This window comes from Vulpes lagopus, chromosome 7 (assembly GCF_018345385.1).
Source record: "Vulpes lagopus strain Blue_001 chromosome 7, ASM1834538v1, whole genome shotgun sequence".
Taxonomy (NCBI): domain Eukaryota; kingdom Metazoa; phylum Chordata; class Mammalia; order Carnivora; family Canidae; genus Vulpes; species Vulpes lagopus.
Genome location: NC_054830.1, coordinates 18,201,837 through 18,222,924, shown reverse-complemented (window position 1 = coordinate 18,222,924; position 21,088 = coordinate 18,201,837). Strand labels below are relative to the sequence as shown.

General features: G+C 43.6%; 1 protein-coding gene across 3 annotated transcripts in view; it reads left to right on the top strand.

The window, feature by feature from the left end:
* Positions 1–21,088, top strand: part of USP4 (ubiquitin specific peptidase 4) — a 53,226-nt gene that overhangs the window by 19,337 nt on the left and 12,801 nt on the right. For 2 of the 3 annotated variants that reach the window (XM_041762205.1, XM_041762208.1), the window contains exons 7-13: positions 8,544–8,684; positions 9,545–9,662; positions 13,265–13,438; positions 15,659–15,817; positions 17,606–17,830; positions 18,568–18,651; positions 19,562–19,656. In XM_041762205.1, the coding sequence (XP_041618139.1) occupies positions 8,544–8,684; positions 9,545–9,662; positions 13,265–13,438; positions 15,659–15,817; positions 17,606–17,830; positions 18,568–18,651; positions 19,562–19,656 (996 nt within the window). The remainder of the gene's footprint in view (positions 1–8,543; positions 8,685–9,544; positions 9,663–13,264; positions 13,439–15,658; positions 15,818–17,605; positions 17,831–18,567; positions 18,652–19,561; positions 19,657–21,088) is intronic. The other variant, XM_041762206.1, reaches the window with a different exon arrangement.

The window sequence follows — 21,088 nt, the reverse complement described above, 5'->3', positions numbered from 1 at the left end:
GAGTCAGAAGCCAGCAGATTGCTTAATGAGAATAATGTGAGGCTGAGGCACCAGCAGTGCTGGCAGTTCTGAGGTGGAAGCAGGCTTTGTTGAAGACTGGCAGGAGTTTTTTGTGGCTCATGCCAGAAGGGATGGCAGGAGGGTTTGGGGGATGAGGTTGGTGGGCCCCATGGGCCACGTGAGACCATGGATTCTACCTGAACTCCATAGGGAGTTCCTTGGAGAGATTGCTGTGAGTGGAGGAGTATGGTCTCACTTGGTGAATAGCTCACAGGGAGCCGTGATGAGAAGCTGACTGGTATAGTCAGAGTGGAAGGAAAATGGCAGATTGACAGCCTGTGGTAGTGGGAACATAATTCATGTTCCCAGCCTCCTGTGTGGATGCAGTAAGCATAATGAATATCAAGCAAAGGAAGGAAATGGGTCCATGAAACAGGAATAAGTAGGCATCCTTGGGAACAAAGAATTCAGGAGATGGGTTGAATAGCATATTGGATGTAGCTGAAGACTGAATGAGCATGTTGGAAGGTCAGGTTTAAGAATTCTGTAAGGCATTGGGATAAAAAGGTGAAAGGTGAAGCACAGTGCTATAAGGATGAGTGTAGAAATGTCAATATTTGTATAATAGAAATCTCAGAAGCAGAGAGGAAATGACAGGAAGAAGGGGAAGAACATGTTTGAGAATATAATGACCAAGAGTTTCTCAGAAATCCTAAGAGGGAAAGGTCTGTAATTTAAAGAATGCTAAACATGACAGATGGGAGGAAGAAAGCCCACGCCTCGACACACTACAGTGAAAATTTAACAAAGATGTAGAGAAAATTCCAAATTTTTTTGAAAGGAAGTCACAAAGGAATAAGCAGACCAGTATCAAATTTGTCAGTAGCAACAATAGATCTAAGAGCTACTTTTTCAGTGTCAAAGTAAAATGGCTTTAAAAGTAGAATTTTGGGGATCCCTGGGTGGCGCAGTGGTTTAGCGCCTGCCTTTGGCCCAGGGCGCGATCCTGGAGACCCGGGATCGAATCCCACATCAGGCTCCTGGTGCATGGAGCCTGCTTCTCCCTCTGCCTGTGTCTCTGCCCCTCTCTCTCTCTCTCTCTCTCTCACTGTGTGCCTATCATAAATAAATAAAAATTAAAAAAAAAAAAAGTAGAATTTTGTATCTTACTAAACTGTTATTTAAACGTAGTATTTTTTTTCCTCTAGCATAGCTGACCTTGGAAGGTTTTCCACACGGAGCTCTTGAGTGGGGGAAGTACTTTTAAGAGCTCAGCGGCATGCAGTAGAATCCATAACACATGTGGGAGAGCACATAGCTAAGGAAGTGTTCTTTTGGTCAGAAGAACAAGGGTTTTGTGATTTTGGAGTAAGCAAAGATTTCTTACATGAGACAACCCCACAAACCCTGGAGAAGGAAATGGATAGAAGGGGGTGACTGACTTACAAGTTAAGAACGTCACTAGAGAGTAAAAAGGCAAGCCACGGGGTGAGAAAAGATATTTGCAATACATATGTCTGACACATTGCTTATATGCAGAATTTTGAAGAAGCACCTCCAAGTCAATAAGTAAGTTAGGCAACCCTATTAGAAAAGAGGCAAAGAAAAATCTTTAGAACAGTTACTTTACCAAAAAGGATATCCAGATGGCTAGCAAGCACATGGAAAGGTGTTAACCTCAGCAGTCATTCAGAAATAGCAAATTAAAACCACAACTGCTTCTGCACACCCACTGGAATGGCTCAGTGAAAAAGATAGTACCAAGTGATGTTGAGGTGTGGAGCACCCCAAATTGTTTGGCCTTGCTGGTGGGGCATATCAATTTGTGCAGTGATTTTAGGAAAAGATTTGGCAACCCATACTACATGAAGAATTATGTGCATATTCTACAATTTAGCAATCCACTTCTAGGCATACAGCCAGCAGAAATACATCTGATGTTCACTTAAAGATAGGTTCAAAGATATTCACGACAGCACTGCTTGTCACAGTCAGAAACTGGAGTTAAACCAGATATCCACCAAAAATAGAGGGGATAGATACATTGTGGTATATTCACACAGTGGAAGCCTGTAGGGATCCAACAATGTTGAGTATCATGAATGTTGAATGAGAAGCCAGACAAAAACAGCATCCTATAATCTCTTGATACAAAGTGTAAAAACAGGCAAAACTTACATTGGGGGGGCTCAGTATCATGGTAGTGGTTAGCTGTGGGAGGAAGAATCATGGCTGAAGAGAGCATGAAGAGAGCATGGGGTCTAGGGGTGTCCCGTTTCTGTGTCAGTATTGGTTATGTAAATGTATTCACTTGGTGCAAATTTCTTTTTTTCTTTTTTTGGTGCAAATTTCTTAATTTTGACTTAGATTTATGTATTCTGTATGTAATTCTTCAATAGAAAGTATAAGAAGAAAGGTGTAAGAAAGCAACCTACATCAATAACAGTCCAGAATTAAATTCTGGGCAATCCCAACATGGAAGACAAGTACGGAATGGGTGACAGTACAGAGCAGAGAGAGATGGGAACATGCTGAACTCTTTGTCTGTGGGGAAGTGTGGATGGTTACAAGTGTAAGTAATTGATGGGGAAAAATAATAGTTACAGGTCCTAAGAAGTTAATGGAGTAACTGCCAGAAGTGTAAAAATAGAATATATATGTTTGAAATGTATTGATTAGGAAAGCTTTGATGGCAATTAAAGAGATGTTGGAGGGATCCCTGGGTGGCGCAGTGGTTTGGCGCTTGCCTTTGGCCCAGGGCGCGATCCTGGAGACCCGGGATCGAATCCCACGTCAGGCTCCCGGTGCATGGAGCCTGCTTCTCCCTCTGCCTATGTCTCTGCCTCTCTCTCTCTCTCTCTGTGACTATCATAAATAAATAAAAATTTAAAAAAAAAAATAAAGAGATGTTGGAGAGATGTTGGGCAGCCCGGGTGGCTCAGCAGTTTAGCACTGCCTCCAACCCAGAGACTGATCCTGGAGACCTGGGATCGAGTCCTGTGTCGGGCTCCCTCTGTGGAGCCAGCTTCTCCCTCTGCCTGTGTCTCTGCCCCACCCCCATAAATAAATTAACTAAATCTTTAAAAGAGAGAGCGAGAGATGCTTAAGTCTTTCCAAGTAGAATTTCTGAGGTGGGCAGTCCAGTGCTGGTATCATTAGAAACCCAATCACTCTGTCCTGTTACTCTGCTGTGTACAGCTTCTACTTCAAAGGTGCTTGTTGGGCAGCCTGGGTGGCTCAGCAGTTTAGCGCCGCCTTCGGTCCAGGGTGTGATCCTGGAGACCCAGGATCGAGTCCTTCATTGGTCTCCCTGCGAGGAGCCTGCTTCTCCCTCTGCCTGTGTCTCTGCCCCTCCCTCTCTCTCTCTCTGTCTCTCATGAATAAATAAAATCTTAAAAAAAAAAAAAGGTGCTTGTCTGTGGGTCCTGGGTCCAGGATCCTGGAGCTGCTGTGGTTACACCTGTATTCAAGTGGCAAGGGAGGGACACCTGGGTGGCTCAGCAGTTGAGCATCTGCCTTCAGCTCAGGCTGTGATCCCAGAGTTCCGGGATCGAGTTCCCCATCAGGCTCCCTATGGGGAGCCTCTCTATCTATGTCTCTGCCTCGCTCTCTATGTCTATGTCTCATGAATAAACAAAATCTTTTTTAAAACGTGGCAAGGAGGAGGAAGCAGGAGGGACATAGCCCCCCCCCCCCCTTTTTAAGATTTTATTTATTCATGAGAGACACAGGCAGAGGGAGAAGCAGGCTCCATGCAGGGAGCTTGATGTGGGAGTCAATCCTGGGACTCCAGGATCTTGCCCCGGGCCAAAGGCAGGCACCAAACTGCTGAGCCACTCAGGCACCTCGGACATAGCCCTTTGAAGGAAATTTCCCAGAAATCCTACATAAAACATTTGCATCTCTTTGGCCAATGATATGACCATACCTGGCTTCGGGGGAGGCAGGGAATTGCCTCTTAGCAGGGTTGCAAAGTGTCTAGCTAAAAATTGGGGTTCATTAAGGAAAAAGGGCAGAATAGCTTACTGGGAGGCAAAATGGGGGGAAAACCCTCCTTTTCTTCTCTTTCTACCAGTACTTTTGCCCACCATACATGTGTAGGTTTTCCCCACACATCCAGTTCTCTGATTCCTGCTGGGTATTCTACAGTTTCACTCAGTTCTGGCACAGTCTACCTGGAAGTAGCATCAGATCCCACAGATTAAGGGCTCAGTCCCATCAGACTAACCCACTTTTTAAAAAAAATTTTTTTTTTTTTATTTATTTATGATAGTCACAGAGAGAGGGAGAGAGAGAGGCAGAGACATAGGCAGAGGGAGAAGCAGGCTCCATGCACTGGGAGCCCGACGTGGGATTCGATCCCGGGTCTCCAGGATCGCGCCCTGGGCCAAAGGCAGGCGCTAAACCCCTGTGCCACCCAGGGATCCCCCAGACTAACCCACTTTTAATCCCAATTCCAAGTATGGGTTGTTACTGTTAATCAGAGGCTCCTGTGACACCTCTTTGGACTTGATAATTTCGTGGAACAGTTCACAGATCTCAGGAGGACAGTTTACTTACTCGACTGATTTGTCATAAAAGGCTATAACTTGGGAACAGTGAGATGGAAGAGGTGTTGGGTGGGTTGGGAAAGGGGTGAGGATTTGCCATGTCCTTTTTAGTCATGCCATGCTTCTGGCACCTCCATGTTTTCTCCAACCCAGAGCTGTCCAAAATTCCCATACTTCAGAGACTTTTGTACAGTCCTCAGTAATTAGGCATGATTGATTCAATCATTTACCATTGGTAACAGAACTCAGATTTCTAGCCCTTCTCCCCCCACTGGGGGTTCGGGGTGGGCAGCTGCAAATTCCAAACCTCTGCGTGGTTAGTTCCCCTGGAAAACGCCATCCTTTGTGACTTTCCAAAAATCATTGACAAACTGAGGTGTGGTTGAAAGGCATGTGTTGGAAATAAGACATAGTTTTCACTTTAGCACTTTGAAGCTGTTTTGGAAACCAAGGACAAAAATGCAAGTATAACAAAAGATGCTCTCATCACTCTTATCACTGAGGAAATTACAAGGGTTTTAGGGACTGTGTACTAGGAATTTTGGACCAGACCAAAATACATATTTCTTATTTTTTAATTTTAACTTATTTTTATTTTAAAGATTTTATTTATTTGAGAGAGAGAGAGAGAGAGAGAGAGCAATAGACAAACATGAGGAGAGGGGACAGAGGGAGCCTGAGAAGCAGACTCCTTACTGAGCAGGGAGCCTCATGTGGGCCTCAATCCCAGGACTCTGGAATCATGACCTGAGCCAAAGGCAGATGCTTAACCAACTGAGCCACCCAGGCACCCCCTTCTTAGTTATTTAACAGTACATATTTCTTATTATAAATCACAATACCCTAGAAGACAGGAAACTGCCACACCTAGGAAGGGAAATTGAAGGCAAAAAAGGAAGAAAGAAAAACTGAGAAGTTGGTAATTAAAAAACAGGAGATAAGGAGGCTGAATTGAGGCTAGCTCAAGTAGTGATTAGCTATAAATGGATTAAACTCACTAATCAAAACTCTCAGCTCAGGGCAGCCTGGGTTAGCGCTGCCTTTGGCCCAGGGCATGATCCTTATCCTGGAGACCTGGGAGTCCCACATTGTCGGGCTCCTTGTATGGAGCCTGCTTCTCCCTCTGCCTGTGCCTCTGCCTTTCTCTCTCTCCGTGTCTCTCATGAAGAAATAAATAAATAATCTTCAAAACTCTCAGCTAAGATTTTCTTTTTTTAATAGGATTTTTTCAAGTTTTTTTTTTTTTTTTTTAAGATTTTATTTATTCATGAAAGAGGCAGGGAGCTGGACTCAGGACTTGATCCCCAGACTGGGATCACATGCCCTCATCCAAGGACAAATACTCAACTGCTAAGCCACCCAGGCATCCCTTAAAGATTTTATTTATTCATGAGAGAGAGTGCAGATGTGAGAGAATGTACAAGCAGGGGGAAGGGCAAAGGGAGAGGAAGAATCTGGCCTCCCACTGAGCAGGACCCTGGAATGCTAACCTGAGTAGAAGGCAGACACTTAACTGGCTGAGCACCTAGGTGCCCCTTTTGATAGGATTTTCTCAAAGAAAACAAACAGCCATAATCAGTAATGCATCATCTATCAACCAGACACAAAGATTAACATTGATGAAGTGGTAAAATCCATCTAGTGAATTTGTCATCAGGGGAAATCGTTGATTGGCCTAGCCCTCCCCCCACTTTTTTTAACCCACCTATAGAATCCGTTCTACATGTGTTGTGGCAGGAGAACAGCCTAAATTGTTTCTGTCCAGCTCTTCTTAGTGAGGGCCACCTTGTAAATTCTGAACATCTTAAGACAGTTTTCTCTACCTTGTAGATAGCTCCAACTGTTGTTTGTGCTTCCAAGGCTTTCTGTAGATCTGGCTGCCGCCGCCCCCCCCCCCCTTTTTTCTCTTTCCCTAATTCTACCTCCCTCTAATGTTACTTGCCTGAGTTAGAGCTCTGCACCATGGCCCCCTTTCAGGGCTGCCTGCCCAGAACTAGAAGAGGCCACTGGTCCTGACGTGGAAATGTGGGTGCATGCAGACGAGGGGTAACAGCGTTGGTGTGGGGAGAGCACAGCTTAGGATGATGTGAAGGCAGTGAGGATTCTAGCTAAGATTTCATTGTTATCTTTTTTTTTTTTTTTTTTTTTTAAGATTTAAGTAATCTCTATACCCAGCCTGGAGCTCACAACTTTGGAGATCAAAGTTGCATGCTCTACAACTGAGCCAGCTAGGCACCCTGAGTTAATTGTCATCTTAATGATAATACTGGGTACCAGATTCTGTCTACTTGAGGTCATCCCTGTAGGGTGAGCTCATCCACAGAGCAGCTTTCAGCCTGGAGAACATCTGAGAAGCATGCAGAGGATGGATATTGGAGCAAGGAAGGCAGGCATGTTCTAGTGATTGGTAAGGACTGGAGATGCTTAGAAGCTTCTATGGATTTTTCCCGTTTTGAGTTCAGAGAAATAGAGTAAGTTACCAGTGAACAGTTAGTTAAAAGGGGAGTGTTAGTTAGACTATATGCCTTGAGGTTCTGTGTATCAGAATTTAAGTTTCACTATTCTATAGTACCTGTCAACAGACCTGAGATAACTGCCATATCATATCAGCCTTGGATAGTGACTTTCCTGTCTGCATAGGAGGCTGGGAATACCTACATTACATTGGACAGGTTTCATGTGTGTGTTGAAGTCACATGGGTGGTGCAAGAGTGCCCTTTGTCTGCCAAGTCTCACTTACTGAAATATCTGGGTTCTTGGACTTCTTTGCAGCATGAGGATGAGGCTCTGTGAAGCAAATGGTCTTTAGGATTTGAGAAAGGTGCATTTCCCTGTGGGGAGGGGCAAGGGGCTGGAGAGCCCTCTTTCCTTCTAAATCACTGTCACGTCAGAGTGTGGAGCAGAACTCAGTTCCTGATGCCCATTTAGGCCCCTGGATAATTTCCTGATGTCTGTCTGCTGCAGGTGTATGTGCAGGTGTGTGTCTCTGTTGCCTTGTTTTGCTTTCTTGCAAGGAACCCTGGTTGAGAGCAGATCCCATGAGGTTGGGCTCTCTTGCTGAGGCATATCATAATTTTCTGGAGTCTGAAAATAGCCCCAAATCTAGATGGAAAATCACGTTTGTGCATATTTGAAGCAAAGCAGAACGATTCACTTTTTCTACACATTCTTATACAGATTTTAATAGAAAATTGATAAAATTCATACCAATTTAATATTTTAGACAGCCTTTGAATTTATTAATCTGAAAGTTGGTATAAATCTAAAGTAAAATGCTGTGAAAAATATTGAAACCTGAGTTTGAAATAGGACTTTTGGTAAATTTGAGGAAGCAAAAGGAATTCTCTTTGAATAGCATAGTGAAACCAAATTACCGGGGATCCCTGGGTGGCTCAGTGGTTTAGCGCCTGCCTTTGGCCCAGGGCGTGATCCTGGGGTCCCGGGATCGAGTCCCGCGTCAGGCTCCCGACATGGAGCCTGTTTCTCCCTCCTCCTGTGTCTCTGACTCTTTCTCTCTCTCTCTCTCTATGTCTATCATGAATAAATAAGTAAATAAATCTTTAAAAAAAAAAAAAAACAAATTACCATTTTCCTGTTATAGTGTACTTATAGCTAGCTGTTCATTTTGGGTCAAGTGTTTTGGGGAATATTCATCTCTTATTGGCATATTTCTATGTTTTTCACTGGTAACTCTTCTCAGGGAAGTTTATGATTTATAAATCAAACCTGGTTGCCCTAAAGATCAACCTTGTGGTTTATCCTGCTGAGAAATTGGGTGGGTGACCATGTGGATCAACGAGACCAGGAAGACCAATTAATTTCTTGATTACTTAAATAAAATTTATCTTGAAGTAATATGAAAGTAGGCCTTTTGCAGTTTATTTTAAATAACAATATGGAGAACATTTATTTCTTGAAAAGAGATATAAGGCATTTGGTAGGGCTTGCTTTTTGCAAAAAGTCAGTAGCCTTGTCTCTGCTTCTCTCTCCCAGATCAAGCACTGCGCCTAGCAGAAATTTTCCTACCTCTCCAACATCATCAGCAAGTCCCTATTCCTCAGTGTCTGCCTCTCCCATTGCAAATGGTGATAGCACTAACACCTCTGGGATGCACAGCTCCGGTGTCAGCAGGGGGTAAGAGCAGGCCCTTTCACATTGCTTCCCTCCCTCTTGAGTCTTTCCTAGGCTGCACCAGGAGAGCTTCTCTGCTGCCACACTAGTGTGGGATTATCCCACTAGACTAATCTAGTGGGATTAGCGTTCCCCATGGGAACATGCTACAGGGAATGTGGTTTCTCTCTTTCATATCCACCATAAAATGCCTCCTATTTTTCACTTATGTTTCTTGTCCTTCTATGATCTGCTATTTTGTCCACAGCCTTAGTCACTGGTGGTCTTGTGGGGTCACCGCTTTTGTATGTGACGGGGTGAGCTGGCCATATTAGAGCACAGTAAAAGCTGTGAGGGAATGGTTCTCAGCTATGGGAGAGCCCTGCCTGCTTCCCTTCTAGGTGGCTGTGATCCTTTATGCAAGCATCTCAGGAGAGCCTGCCACAAATCATAGACTGAATGGAGGAGGAGGGTCAGGCAAGAGAATGTGCATGAATACTCAGGCACAGTCAGGACTGAGTGTGGCCTGGTGTGTGGTGACAGGTGTGAGCTCTTGATCTTGGTAACCACATGTTCTTCCCTGAAGTCACGTGGCAGTTAGCCTTTTAGAGGGATATACAGCTAGCATTTGCCAAAAGCCTGAGAGTAGAGGACTCCGCATCCCTTCCTGTAAGGATGTGCTTACCACCTACGATAATGTCAAATCAAGGCCAGGGGTGGGAGAAGGATAGTGGTGAAGGGCTGGCAAGGGGAGTAGAAAGAACTTGTATCATGGCATTATTACCAGATAAGAATTGTAGAGGCCCTGGAGGAGCCCCAAAAGGCATCCTGAGGGCATGCGTACAGCACTCACTCTTATTGTTGATGTGGGTTATGTTTTCCAGTGGATCTGGCTTCTCTGCTTCGTATAATTGTCAGGAGTCCCCATCGTCTCACATACAGCCTGGGCTCTGCGGACTTGGAAACCTTGGGAACACCTGCTTCATGAACTCCGCTTTGCAGGTAGAAGGGAGAACTGTCATCTCAATAACACTGGTGCTTTACAAGACTGATGCTTGGTTAGGAAAGGCATGCTAAAATGTTGGGAGGATCCTTTCCTGGGGGTCCCTGCTTACTCTTTGTTAATATTTCAGGGTTCCCTATCAGGACATCTTCCTTGGTTAGTACAGAATGGCCTCATCCGTGTTAATGGCCCTAAAATGTCTTCTTAATTAGTTCTGGGATGGATTTTACAGTAAAAATATTTTGAATTTTGTTGACCATTAGGGAATGATCTTCCCAGAACATATTAGAGTACTTGTTGGTTTTTGATGGGAAGAGAACTCACAGCAGCTGGTACCATCTTTTTACAATGATAGCTGTCTTATCTCATGCCCCTGATTGTGCAAAATCCTAAAATCCTCCCTTCAATACCTCATTTGTTCATTGATCAAATATTTTGGGGACATACTATGTGACCATACTATGGTGGACATGGGCTGGAGTTAGGGTCCAACTACAGAATTAGGAGGGCACAGTTCCCAAGACTGCCTTCCTTTCTGATGCCAACTGCAAGTTTGGGAGTCCCTAAGACTGCCTTCAGTTTCAATAATTTGCTTGAAGAACTCATAGACTCACTTAAAACTATTATACTCACAGATATAGTTTATTATAGGGAAAGGGTATAACTTAAAATTAGCCAAGGGAAGAAAAAAAAATAAGGCAGAGTCCAGGAGGGTCTTTAGGGCAGAGCTTCTGTTGTTTTCTCCCTGTGGAGCTAGGATGCATTACTCTCCTGGCATTGATATGTAATGGTAGTCGTGGGGTATTGCCAAATATATGTAAACTCATCCGAGCTTTGGTTTCCAGAATTTTTGTTGGTTACATGGTGTGATTGATTGATTGCCCAGATTGTTAAACTCAGTCTCTAGGTAGATAGATACGATGTGACCCAAGGCTCCCCCTGCTCCCCACCTCCCCATCCTGCCCCCACTAAGTCACAGTGTTGGTCTTTCTGGAGTGGTTAGCTCTCACCCTAAGATGACAGTATAAGTATGGCTGCCACCACCCCAAATCACAATGTTAGATTCTCCACTATGACTGATAACCTCCAAACAAAGATACTCCTGTCAACAAAGTACTTTCCAGGAGCTAAGGGCAAGAGCCAGACTTTCTCTTTGGGCAAGGCCAAATTCTTTACTTTACATAGAGACTCAGTGGTGAACAAATGAGACATGGTTTTTATACTTACAGTACTTTTAATCTAACTTTGAAGTTTCATGGAGTAGGAAGGAAAGGATAAAAAGACATGTAAAAAACTAGGTAACTCCTGGGTTTGGAAATTATTTTTTTCCATGTGGTGAGATGGGAAGAGCTGAGCACTAAAGAAAAGAAACTTGAGATTTGGCTTTTCAGGTAGGTTTTTTTCAACTCTGTATCCTCAGTTTTCCTCAACTGTTGAATGAAGATAATAATGAGGTCTATAGCTCCGCATGTAAATATCAGGAAAAAAAGAAATGCTAAATTCCGTGATTTAAGTTTCTATCTCCTAATGCTAAGAACAAATGAAACCCAGATGAAGTGGCAGGAGAGGAATAATAGAAGAACAGAAATTAACGAAATACAGGGGTGATTTACATTACAGCCAAATATGTAATGTAATATGTCTTTGGAAAAAAAAAACTAATAAAATTGATATAAGTGCTCAGGGTAATTGAAGAGGAAGAAAAGAGAGAAAATATAAATGACCAAAACTAGAAATGAAAGTGGAATATCACTATAGACCCTACAGCCATCAAAAAGATTAGAGAATAGTAAACTACTCCAGAAACCAGTATTGCACTGTATGTTAATTAAGTAAAATTTAAATAAAATTAAATTTAAAAACTTCTAAAAAGGTTAGAGGATAGTAGAACAACTTTATGCCATTAAATTAGACAATTTAGATGACAAGTTTGGACGTGTTGCTCTGAAAGGCATACTTTATCAAACTTACACAGGAAGAAATAGAAAATCTGAATAGTCTCATATTTGTTAAAGAAATTGACTGAGGTTGGGGGGCACCTGAGTGGCTAGCGGTAGAGTATGTACCTTTGGCTCAGGTTGTGATCCTGGGTTCCTGGAATCGAGTTCCGCATCGGGCTCCCCATGAGGACCCTGCTTCTCCCTCTGCCTACGTCTCTGGCTCTCTGTCTCTCATGAATAAATAAATAAAATCTTAAAATAGCAAAAAATATATATATAAATTGACTCAGTAATTAAAAAGCTTTATTATTATTATTATTTTTTAATATTTAATTTATTTTTATTTTTATTTTTATTTATTTATGATAGGCACACAGTGAGAGAGAGAGAGAGGCAGAGACACAGGCAGAGGGAGAAGCAGGCTCCATGCACCGGGAGCCCGATGTGGGATTCGATCCCGAGTCTCCAGGATCGCGCCCTGGGCCAAAGGCAGGCGCCAAACCGCTGCGCCACCCAGGGATCCCTAAAAAGCTTTATAACAAGGGAAATTCTTGTTCTGGATAGCTTTTTTGGTGAATATATTCAAAGATTTAAAGCAAGAAGTGCTACCAATCATATATATTTTTTCAGGAAATGGAGAAAGAGGGACAGCTCCCCAAACCATTTTACAAGGCAGCACACTCTGATACCAAAACCTGACAAGGAATTGTTTTTTCTAAAATTTTATTTTGAAGTAACCTTTACACCCATTGTGGAGCTTGAACTCAGAACCCTGAGATCAAGAGTCACATGCTTCGCCACCTGAGCCAGCCAGGCGCTCGTGGCAGGAAGTTTTAAAAAAAGGAAAATTTCAGTCAGTCATATCTCATAACTATAGACACAAGTAACATAAGTGAAATTTTAGCAAATCAAATTCAGTGATATCTAGATGAAAATGTCGAATAAGTAGGATTTGTACCAAGAGAACTTGGTTGGTTTGACACCTGAAAAATGTATGTGTGTCATTTAGCATAGTAACAGAATAATGGAGAAAACCATATGACCATCTTAATAGATGTAGAAAAAAAATTTGATAAAATACAGTTTTTGAATTTGGAGAGTTAAAGTTTTCATGTAAACACGTATATTGTGTTATTCATTGTTTTTTTTCTACTATCTTGTTATCCTGATCTTTTCCCCCATAATGTTTTGGCTCTAGTAAAATATTTTGTCTTCAGCTTAATTATATTTTGTCTTCCTGTGAGACAGTGGAATGTTCCAATCAATTCCAGTTAAATTATCATCTTAACATTATGTTAAAAGTGATCATGCTTCATTGAATAGAAACTTACTCTGTCAGGTACTTGGGTGCAGCTTTTGCCTTTGGATAGTTATTTCAGACTATTGTTCCTGACTGGTACAATACACCTGTCTATTTCAGAGACAGTTCTTAGGCAATGAGTGTGAGCCCCAAGACCATGTCCTCTGGAGGTTAGCTGCAAGGCAGGCTACCAGCTTGGGCCTCTGGGAGGCTGTGCCTTACTGTTGGTGAGCCTTGCAGAGAATCTGCTGAGAACTTCATTTTGTTGGGAGTTGACCCCTCATTGGCCATTAATAACTTGGTTTATCTTTTTCTCTGTGTGTTCACCGAGAGTGTGAGCTCTGATCATGTTCTCTTTCAGTGCTTGAGCAACACTGCACCACTGACCGACTACTTTCTCAAAGACAAATATGAGGCTGAAATCAACAGAGACAACCCTTTGGGAATGAAAGGGGAAATTGCAGAAGCCTACGCAGAGCTCATTAAACAGATGTGGTCTGGAAGGGACGCTCATGTGGCACCTCGCATGTTCAAAGTAGGTTGCTGTGTGTATTTTTTTCCATTTTAGGGAGAGTGATTTAGTGTTATAATGAGGTATTCTAGTTGCATATTGAGGTTAAGATGGGGTCTGAGACTAAAAGACTCACACGATGAGATCCTTCTTTTTTCTTGTTTAGTCATTCAGCACATACCTCTGGGCTGAGGATACTGTTGGTTGCTCAGAATGGTGTATTGTACCAGTCAGGAAGTAGGAAACCTGCTAACACAGACCATAACAATTCAGTTTAATTTCCAGTATTATCTGAAGGGTATTCCCAGGTTCTCTGAGCCTGGAACCTATACCCACTGTGGGCTCCGTAACTCAGGAATTGGGTTGATATTCTTGGAATGTGAAGGCAGTTTTCAATTGGATCTTCCAGATAGGAAGATTGGGTGAACTGTAGTGGGCTCTTGGAGCAACTTGGGCTTTCTCTTGCTTTCATATTTTGAAATCTGAGAGATCTTTAGCCTGCACCACTGCAGTTCACGGAGCCTTCGTGAAGCACATGGTAGAAAAAAATAGGCATATTTTCTATTCAAAGGGGATGAGGGGGAAGTAGCACTTGGGCTCAGTGAGAAAATTTAAATGGTTTATTGAAATTGAAAACTAGGGATTCCTGGGCTCAGTGGTTTAGCACCTGCCTTCAGCCCAGGGCATGATCCTAGAGTCCCACGATTGAGTCCCACATCAGGCTCCTTGCATAGGAGCCTGCTTCTCCCTCTGCCTATGTCTCTGCCTATCTCTCTCTCTCTCTCTCTCTTGGTGTCTCATGAATAAATAAATAAAATATTTTTTTTAAAGGAAAGAATGAAATTGAAAACTAATTCTTTTTTTTTTTTTTTTGAAAACTAATTCTTTTTACCCCTGTAGTCACATTAATCCCTCAGAAATATGCGTAAATTACAATTCCATAACATAAAGTCAGAAAGGGACTGGAATCAGGTGATGGCACATTAAGCTCAAGCTCCTATCAATGAACAATTGATAGACCGTATTTAGGGATGTTAGGGGTAGTGTAGAGCTTCCTTGATGATAGACATTTTCTCTCTTTGCACGGTCTGCTTTGGCAGCCACTAGCCACTTAAAATGTGGTTAGTGTGAACAGGGAACTGAATTTTTTTTATTGTATTTAATTTAAAAGGTTTTATTTATTTGAGAGAGAGAGAGAGAGAGAGACAGCATAAGCTAGGAGGAAATGGAGAAGCAGACTCCCAACTGAGCAGGGAGTCCGATGTGGGGCTCAATCCCAGGACCTCGGGGATCATGATCTGAGCCAAAGGCAGACACTTAAGTGACTGAGCCACACGGGTGACCCTATTGTATTTGTTTTTAATTTAAATAGTCACATGTGGGGCAGCCCCGGTGGCGCAGCGGTTTAGCGCCGCCTGCAGCTCAGGGCGTGATCCTGGAGACCCGGGATCGAGTCCCACATCGGGCTTCCTGCACAGAGCCTGTTTCTCCCTCTGCCTGTGTCTTTGCCTCTCTCTCTGTGTGTGTGTCTCTATAAATAAGTAAATAAATCTTTTTTTAAAAAAAATAAATAAATAGTCACATGTGGCCAGTGGCTATGGTACTGGGCAACACGGTAGAGAGCATTGATTCTCCAACTTTAGGATTCATCAGAACCTCCGGAAGGGCTTGTGAAAATACAGACTACTGGACCTATCCCCAGAGTTTCTGATTCTGTCCAGGTTGGGCCCAAGAATGTGTATTACTAACAAGCTCCCAGGTGATTCTAGTGATGCCAGTTGGGGACCACACTCTTGGGGATCATAGATGCAGAGCAGTGCAAGGCAGAGTTACTTAAAGAGAAGAGGCCTGGTAGGTACAGGAGGATTCCTCTGGCTGAAGAGATACCATTTGTAAAGTTGTAATGGAGAGTCTGAACCAAAGAAGGAAGTAAGAGAGGGACTCACGTCAGTACTTCCAAGGTTCTGGCTGCTCAGGAGACCACCCTTCACTTCACTCTTCTTTTAGGGTACTGGCCCAGGTGCCAGGTTCACTGTTGTCCTGGCTTTTGATCTGAGCCCTCTCTCTGGCAAGAACTACTGGCCTCCTTTAGGCTCTTGAGGAATTAATTGGGCCGCTCAACCAGATGGTACTCTCCCTTACTGTCCTAGCTGACCCTGCAAAGTTAGTTTTGATGGCAGGTTCCCATCTGACTTCACTAGTTCTTTAAATCTTATGCCTCTGATTTGGTTGCTTTTGTTGTAGACCCAAGTGGGACGTTTCGCCCCTCAGTTTTCCGGCTACCAGCAACAAGACTCTCAGGAGCTGTTAGCCTTTCTTCTAGATGGATTGCATGAAGATCTGAACCGAGTAAAGAAGAAACCCTACCTGGAACTAAAGGATGCCAATGGGCGGCCAGATGCGGTATGATATAGAAGATTTTTGAGCAATAGCATTTCATAGATGTTGCCTTTTACTGAGAGTTGTAGGTACATTCTTTTGGTCTTTGAGTATTGGTGCCGGGGCCCTGGTTGCCTCTTGCTCTTGATGTGGATCTGGGCTCTGGTAGAGAAATGTATTCCAGGTTAGAAAGAGGCAAACTCTGGTTACTCCAGATTCTCCTGCTTGGGCTTCTTTAAGTTAGTGTCAGTTTGCATAGTACAATGCTGTTGTTGAATCAGAGACGAGGGCAGTCTGAGAACTAAAGTGCCTGTAGTATGAGCCTTGGGATTATTACTGCCCTCATTAAAATACGTAGATGATAGTAAAATAGTTTATTAATAACATTATTAGGGCACTGATTTTTTTTGGCCTTGATTTTCCAATCTGTGAAAAGGAGATTTAGCATTCAAGTTACCCTATCACATTGGACTTGATCATATGAAAACTTTAAAGTAGTATTTATATCTTGAAGAAAAAACAATGAGTTAGCTGAACCATAGTATAAAACCTCACACACACATATATATACACACACACACACACACACACACATTGGAATACTGTTCAGCCATCAAAAATTAAAAAAATCTTGTCATTTGCAATGACATGGATGGAACTAGAGGGGATTATGCTAGGGGAAATAAGTCTATCAGAGAAAGACAATTACATGATCTCCCTCAGAAGATCATAGCGGGGGATCCCTGGGTGGCGCAGCGGTTTAGCACCTGCCTTTGGCCCAGGGCGTGATCCTGGAGACAGGGGATCGAATCCCACGTCAGGCTCCCTGCATGGAGCCTGCTTCTCCCTCTGCCTATGTCTCTGCCTCTCTCTCTCTCTCTTTGTGTGTGTGTGTGTGTGTGTGTGACTATCATGAATAAATAAATAAAATCTTAAAAAAAATATTAAAAAAAAAAAAGATCATAGGGGAAGAAAAAAAATAAGATTATCAGAGAGGGAGACAAACCATAAGAGACTTTTAATCATAGGAAACAAACAGGGTCACTGGAGGGGAGGGTGTTAGGATGGGGAGTTGGGTGATGGGCGTTAGGGAAGGCATATGATGGAATGAGCACTTGGTATTATTTATATAAGATGGATGAAATTGGGCAGCCCCAGTGGCTCAGCGGTTTAGCGCCCAGGATGTGATTCTGGAGACCCGGGATCAAGTCCCACGTCAGGTTCCCTGCATAGAGCCTGCTTTTCCCTCTGCCTGTGTCTCTACCCCTCTCTCTCTCTCTCTCTGTCTGTCATGAATAAATAAATAAAATCTTTAAAAAAAAAAAAAAAGACTGATGAATCACTGATCTCTACCTCTGAAACTAAAAACATATATTAATGAATTGAATTTAAATTAAAATAAGTAAAAATAAATAAAAATTGACTTTTATACACCCCTCCAAAATAAATAAATAAAACCTCACTGAAGGGACTTTGGATCATTGAAAACCTTATAGGAAGCAGTCCTTGTCCTAGTCCAGTCCATTTGCCATTTGCTGTCAGGGCTGTCTCCCATCAGAGACCACACAGATCCCTATATGCCCCACGGTCCAATGTGAAGACTTTGTTAAGTGTGGAATTGGGCATAACACTGGAATGTAGTTGTGAGTATGGTATGCTAAGAGTAATCCAAGCCCTGGCTGGCCTGGACCAAGTTCTTTGCTGTAGAGACTGCCTCATGATCCATCTCAGAATCTGTGGTGGATCATTCTGGTTGAAGGAGTAAACAACTCTGATGAGTTAAGAATATCTGGTTTATCTTTCTCCTTCCAGGTGGTGGCAAAAGAAGCCTGGGAGAATCACAGGTTACGGAATGACTCTGTGATTGTGGACACATTCCATGGCCTCTTCAAATCTACTTTGGTGTGCCCAGAATGTGCTAAGGTTTCTGTGACCTTTGACCCATTTTGCTATTTAACTCTCCCACTGCCCCTGAAGAAAGATAGAGTTATGGAGATCTTTCTGGTTCCTGCTGACCCTCGCTGCAGACCTACCCAGGTAAGAGGATCTGCACCCTCATGGCACCCTTCATTGTGGGACCTTGAGTAGGGCTTCTTCTACCAGCTGCCTCTGACTCCCTGTGGCACTTGCCTAGGTGTGTTCCCTTGGCCTCCATCTAACCTTTGTGTAATCCTGTAAGGATTCAAGGAAGATTGTGATGGTCCTTTGGGCTTCTCTGTCAGTTTTTTTCCTCGTTTCATTTGTTCAACTCAGGTAATGTGACTGATCTGCTAAGTGGTCCTTGCATCTGAATACTGGGAGGCCGCAGCAGGGTACTCGGTCAGTCAGCTAAGAGAGTCTGGCCAGAACAAACGGCTGGATGAGTGGCATGGTCAGCAGGTCTGCAGTGTTCCGCCTTGCTGCCAGCTCACCGAATGACCATACTGCTTCATCCTCTGGCTTCAGTTTCTTCACCTCTTACAGATCATGGCAATCTATACTTTTTAACAATTCCTTAAAGGAAGGAGTAAAGGACTGCCAAAAGTTAAGAATGAGACGAATCAGTATTTAGGAGGGAAAGAAATGGGTGGGCTCCTTTGCTGCTGCTGGAATAGAGAGGCAGGTGCTGAGGCAGAGGACTTGCTGTTTGTTTTCCTGACCACTCATGTGGGCCCTGACCTCATGTACGCTGTTCTTAGGAAAGAGGTTATGTTTGCACTCTGATGCCTGCTCATCCCAGCTCATCTACCCTTTGCCAAGCACCCTTGTCACCCCTCCCATCTTTCTATTTGCAGTACCGTGTGGTCGTGCCATTGATGGGGGCCGTGTCTGACCTGTGTGAGGCTCTTTCCAGGCTGTCCGGCGTTGCTGCAGAAAATGTAAGGGTGGTCAGTGGCAATTGGTCTGCTGGGGCCACTTTGTAGTCCTTTGCTCTGTATTTTCAAACTTGTGCCCATTTTGAGTGGGAAGTTTTTTGGCCAGCACAAACGTGATTATATGTGGATGCCTCAGTCCTGGCCCTCATTCACTGTGCACACTGCAGCTGAGACTGTCCCTTCAGCCATGGGGAACACTGTTTCTCCTCCATTGATGGCACACTAGCCAGAGGGCCAGGAGTAGGGTTCTGCTTTCAGCTTTCCTGCCCCTTGCCACATGACCTCTTCTGTAGTATGAGAAAGCTGGAAGTTCTTTCCTACACTAAATTCTGTAAGTCTGGAGTGACAATGTCATATTCTTGATAGAAATCTGTATTTAAAAGCAACTGCCCTCACAGGACTTTCCACTGAGCCTGGCCCTGTGTGGAGGTGGGGAAAGTGAAGAACCCCTCCGCCCCCGCCCCATCCTCCTGTATAGTCTGAGTCTCAGCCCTGGTCAGTGCCCCTGCTCAGCCCCACTCCCCTTGCACCCTTGCTAGTGTTAGGTACTTGCATAGTTGGGGTTTGGTGTGTTCAGCCATGTGCTGAAGATGGTTTCAAGACTCTTGGCCCTGGGGCGCACTCCAGAGGTTTCTGGATGAGTACTAGTATTTGGTCAGCACTTACTCCCCACCATTACTGCCATTTGAGGGAAGATCCCATTGTAAACATCAGGACAGATGTTGCCAGCATGTTTTCTGCTGGTGGTATTCATGCTGTTCTTCTTGGGCTTTGGCCCCTGAATTCTGGGGCTGGTTGCATGGTGGTCTCTCTGGAGACCACCGTGTGGCAGCACATCGTTTTCATTGGCTCCTGAGTTTTATGTAGAAGCTCTTACCCATCCTGTAATCTTTCTGTTACTGTTGATTCTTAGATGGTGGTCACAGATGTATATAATCACCGGTTCCACAAAATTTTCCAAATGGATGAAGGTTTAAACCACATCATGCCTCGGGATGACATTTTTGTGTGAGTACTTGTGGTTTCTGCTGCAGTGTCCAAGGAAACATCCTAGAGGCTTTGCCTTATAGGTGTCTCTAGAGCAGAAGATTTGGTAGTCAGTGCTCATGTAGATTTGCCCTGACTCCTGGGTGCATAGGATGGATGTTCAGAGAATTGTGGGCAGCCATCAATGTGCTAAGCACTTCATGGCACTTCAGAGCTAGACATTCCAGATAATTCTCTTCAGCATGGACATAGCCTTTTGTCAACAATTACTGCCTGTTAAGAAGGCCTATTTAATGGTTCCACAGATGGTTTTGCTATCAGAAATCTCTTTCTCAAGAAGAGTTAACAGCTATGTAAGGGGCCACGGGAAGGTGAGAGAAGGGATGTGGTAGGCCATGGCTCCTTTAGCAGGTGCCATCTCAGAGTGACAGGGAGGGTTGATAGAAACAGCCTTTTTCTCTTCTAAAATCATGTAAGCTCTGAGACTTATTTTTCTCTTCCATGTGGGGATAGTACACTGCCAGTTCCTGTGGCCCCCTGGGCCCCTCCCAGGTCCTCTTTAGGGCCCTGTAATTTTGTGTGTCTCTCTCCCAGATTGGGTAGAGTGCAATATGAGCTTGCGTGCGCTCCCTGACAGCCACTTGCTCAGGGAAGCTTGAATGTAAACCATAGCCATGCTCTTTCTCCCTCATTCCCTCTCACTGGAAACTTGTCCTCTGCTGAGAAAGGTTTTTAGGATTTGTTTTGGTTGAGGAATGCAGTGCACAGAGGAGGTATTTCCTTCCCTTTAAGTTTTCAGGCCGGTGACTTCTAGATCACTCTAAAAAGAGTACTTCTTGACCACATCCAAGATCCTAGTTCTGTTCACACTTATGCAGGCTGCCTCCCAATCACAGCCATCTTCACTCACTTTACAAACAGAGGCACCAGGGCTCATGCTGGGCATCGGGCTAAGGCTGTCCATTTCTGATCCCAAGTCCTGAAAGCATCTCACCTCAATTTGGAAATTAATGTTTACACACACCAGAGCTTAGAGGAACTGGGACATTGCCATATGGGGAGCTTGGCAAACCACCACCAACAAAAGAATTTGTAGAGTGCTGAGTGCCAACCGTCAGAAAACAAATTATTTTAAAGATGAATTGGTAATTGTCATGAAAACATACTTGTACTAATATTTTTTTAACATGTGGTAGACTGTGCTAAGTTAACTGAATTCTCATGGCTGTCCCATAAGGTGGGTAATTCCATTGTTTACTGAGTAAGTGGAGTCAGAAGGGAGCACTTGGCCCCGTTAAAGCAGCCAGAAAGTGACAGCGACAGACCTGGAATTTGGGCCAGACTCTCTCCAAGACCATGTTCTTGTCCCTGATCCTGTGCTCTAGTCTGTACCTAGAGCACACTTTGGTCATTTTTTTTTTTTTAGTTTTCCTAGGGCTCCTGCACATACTTC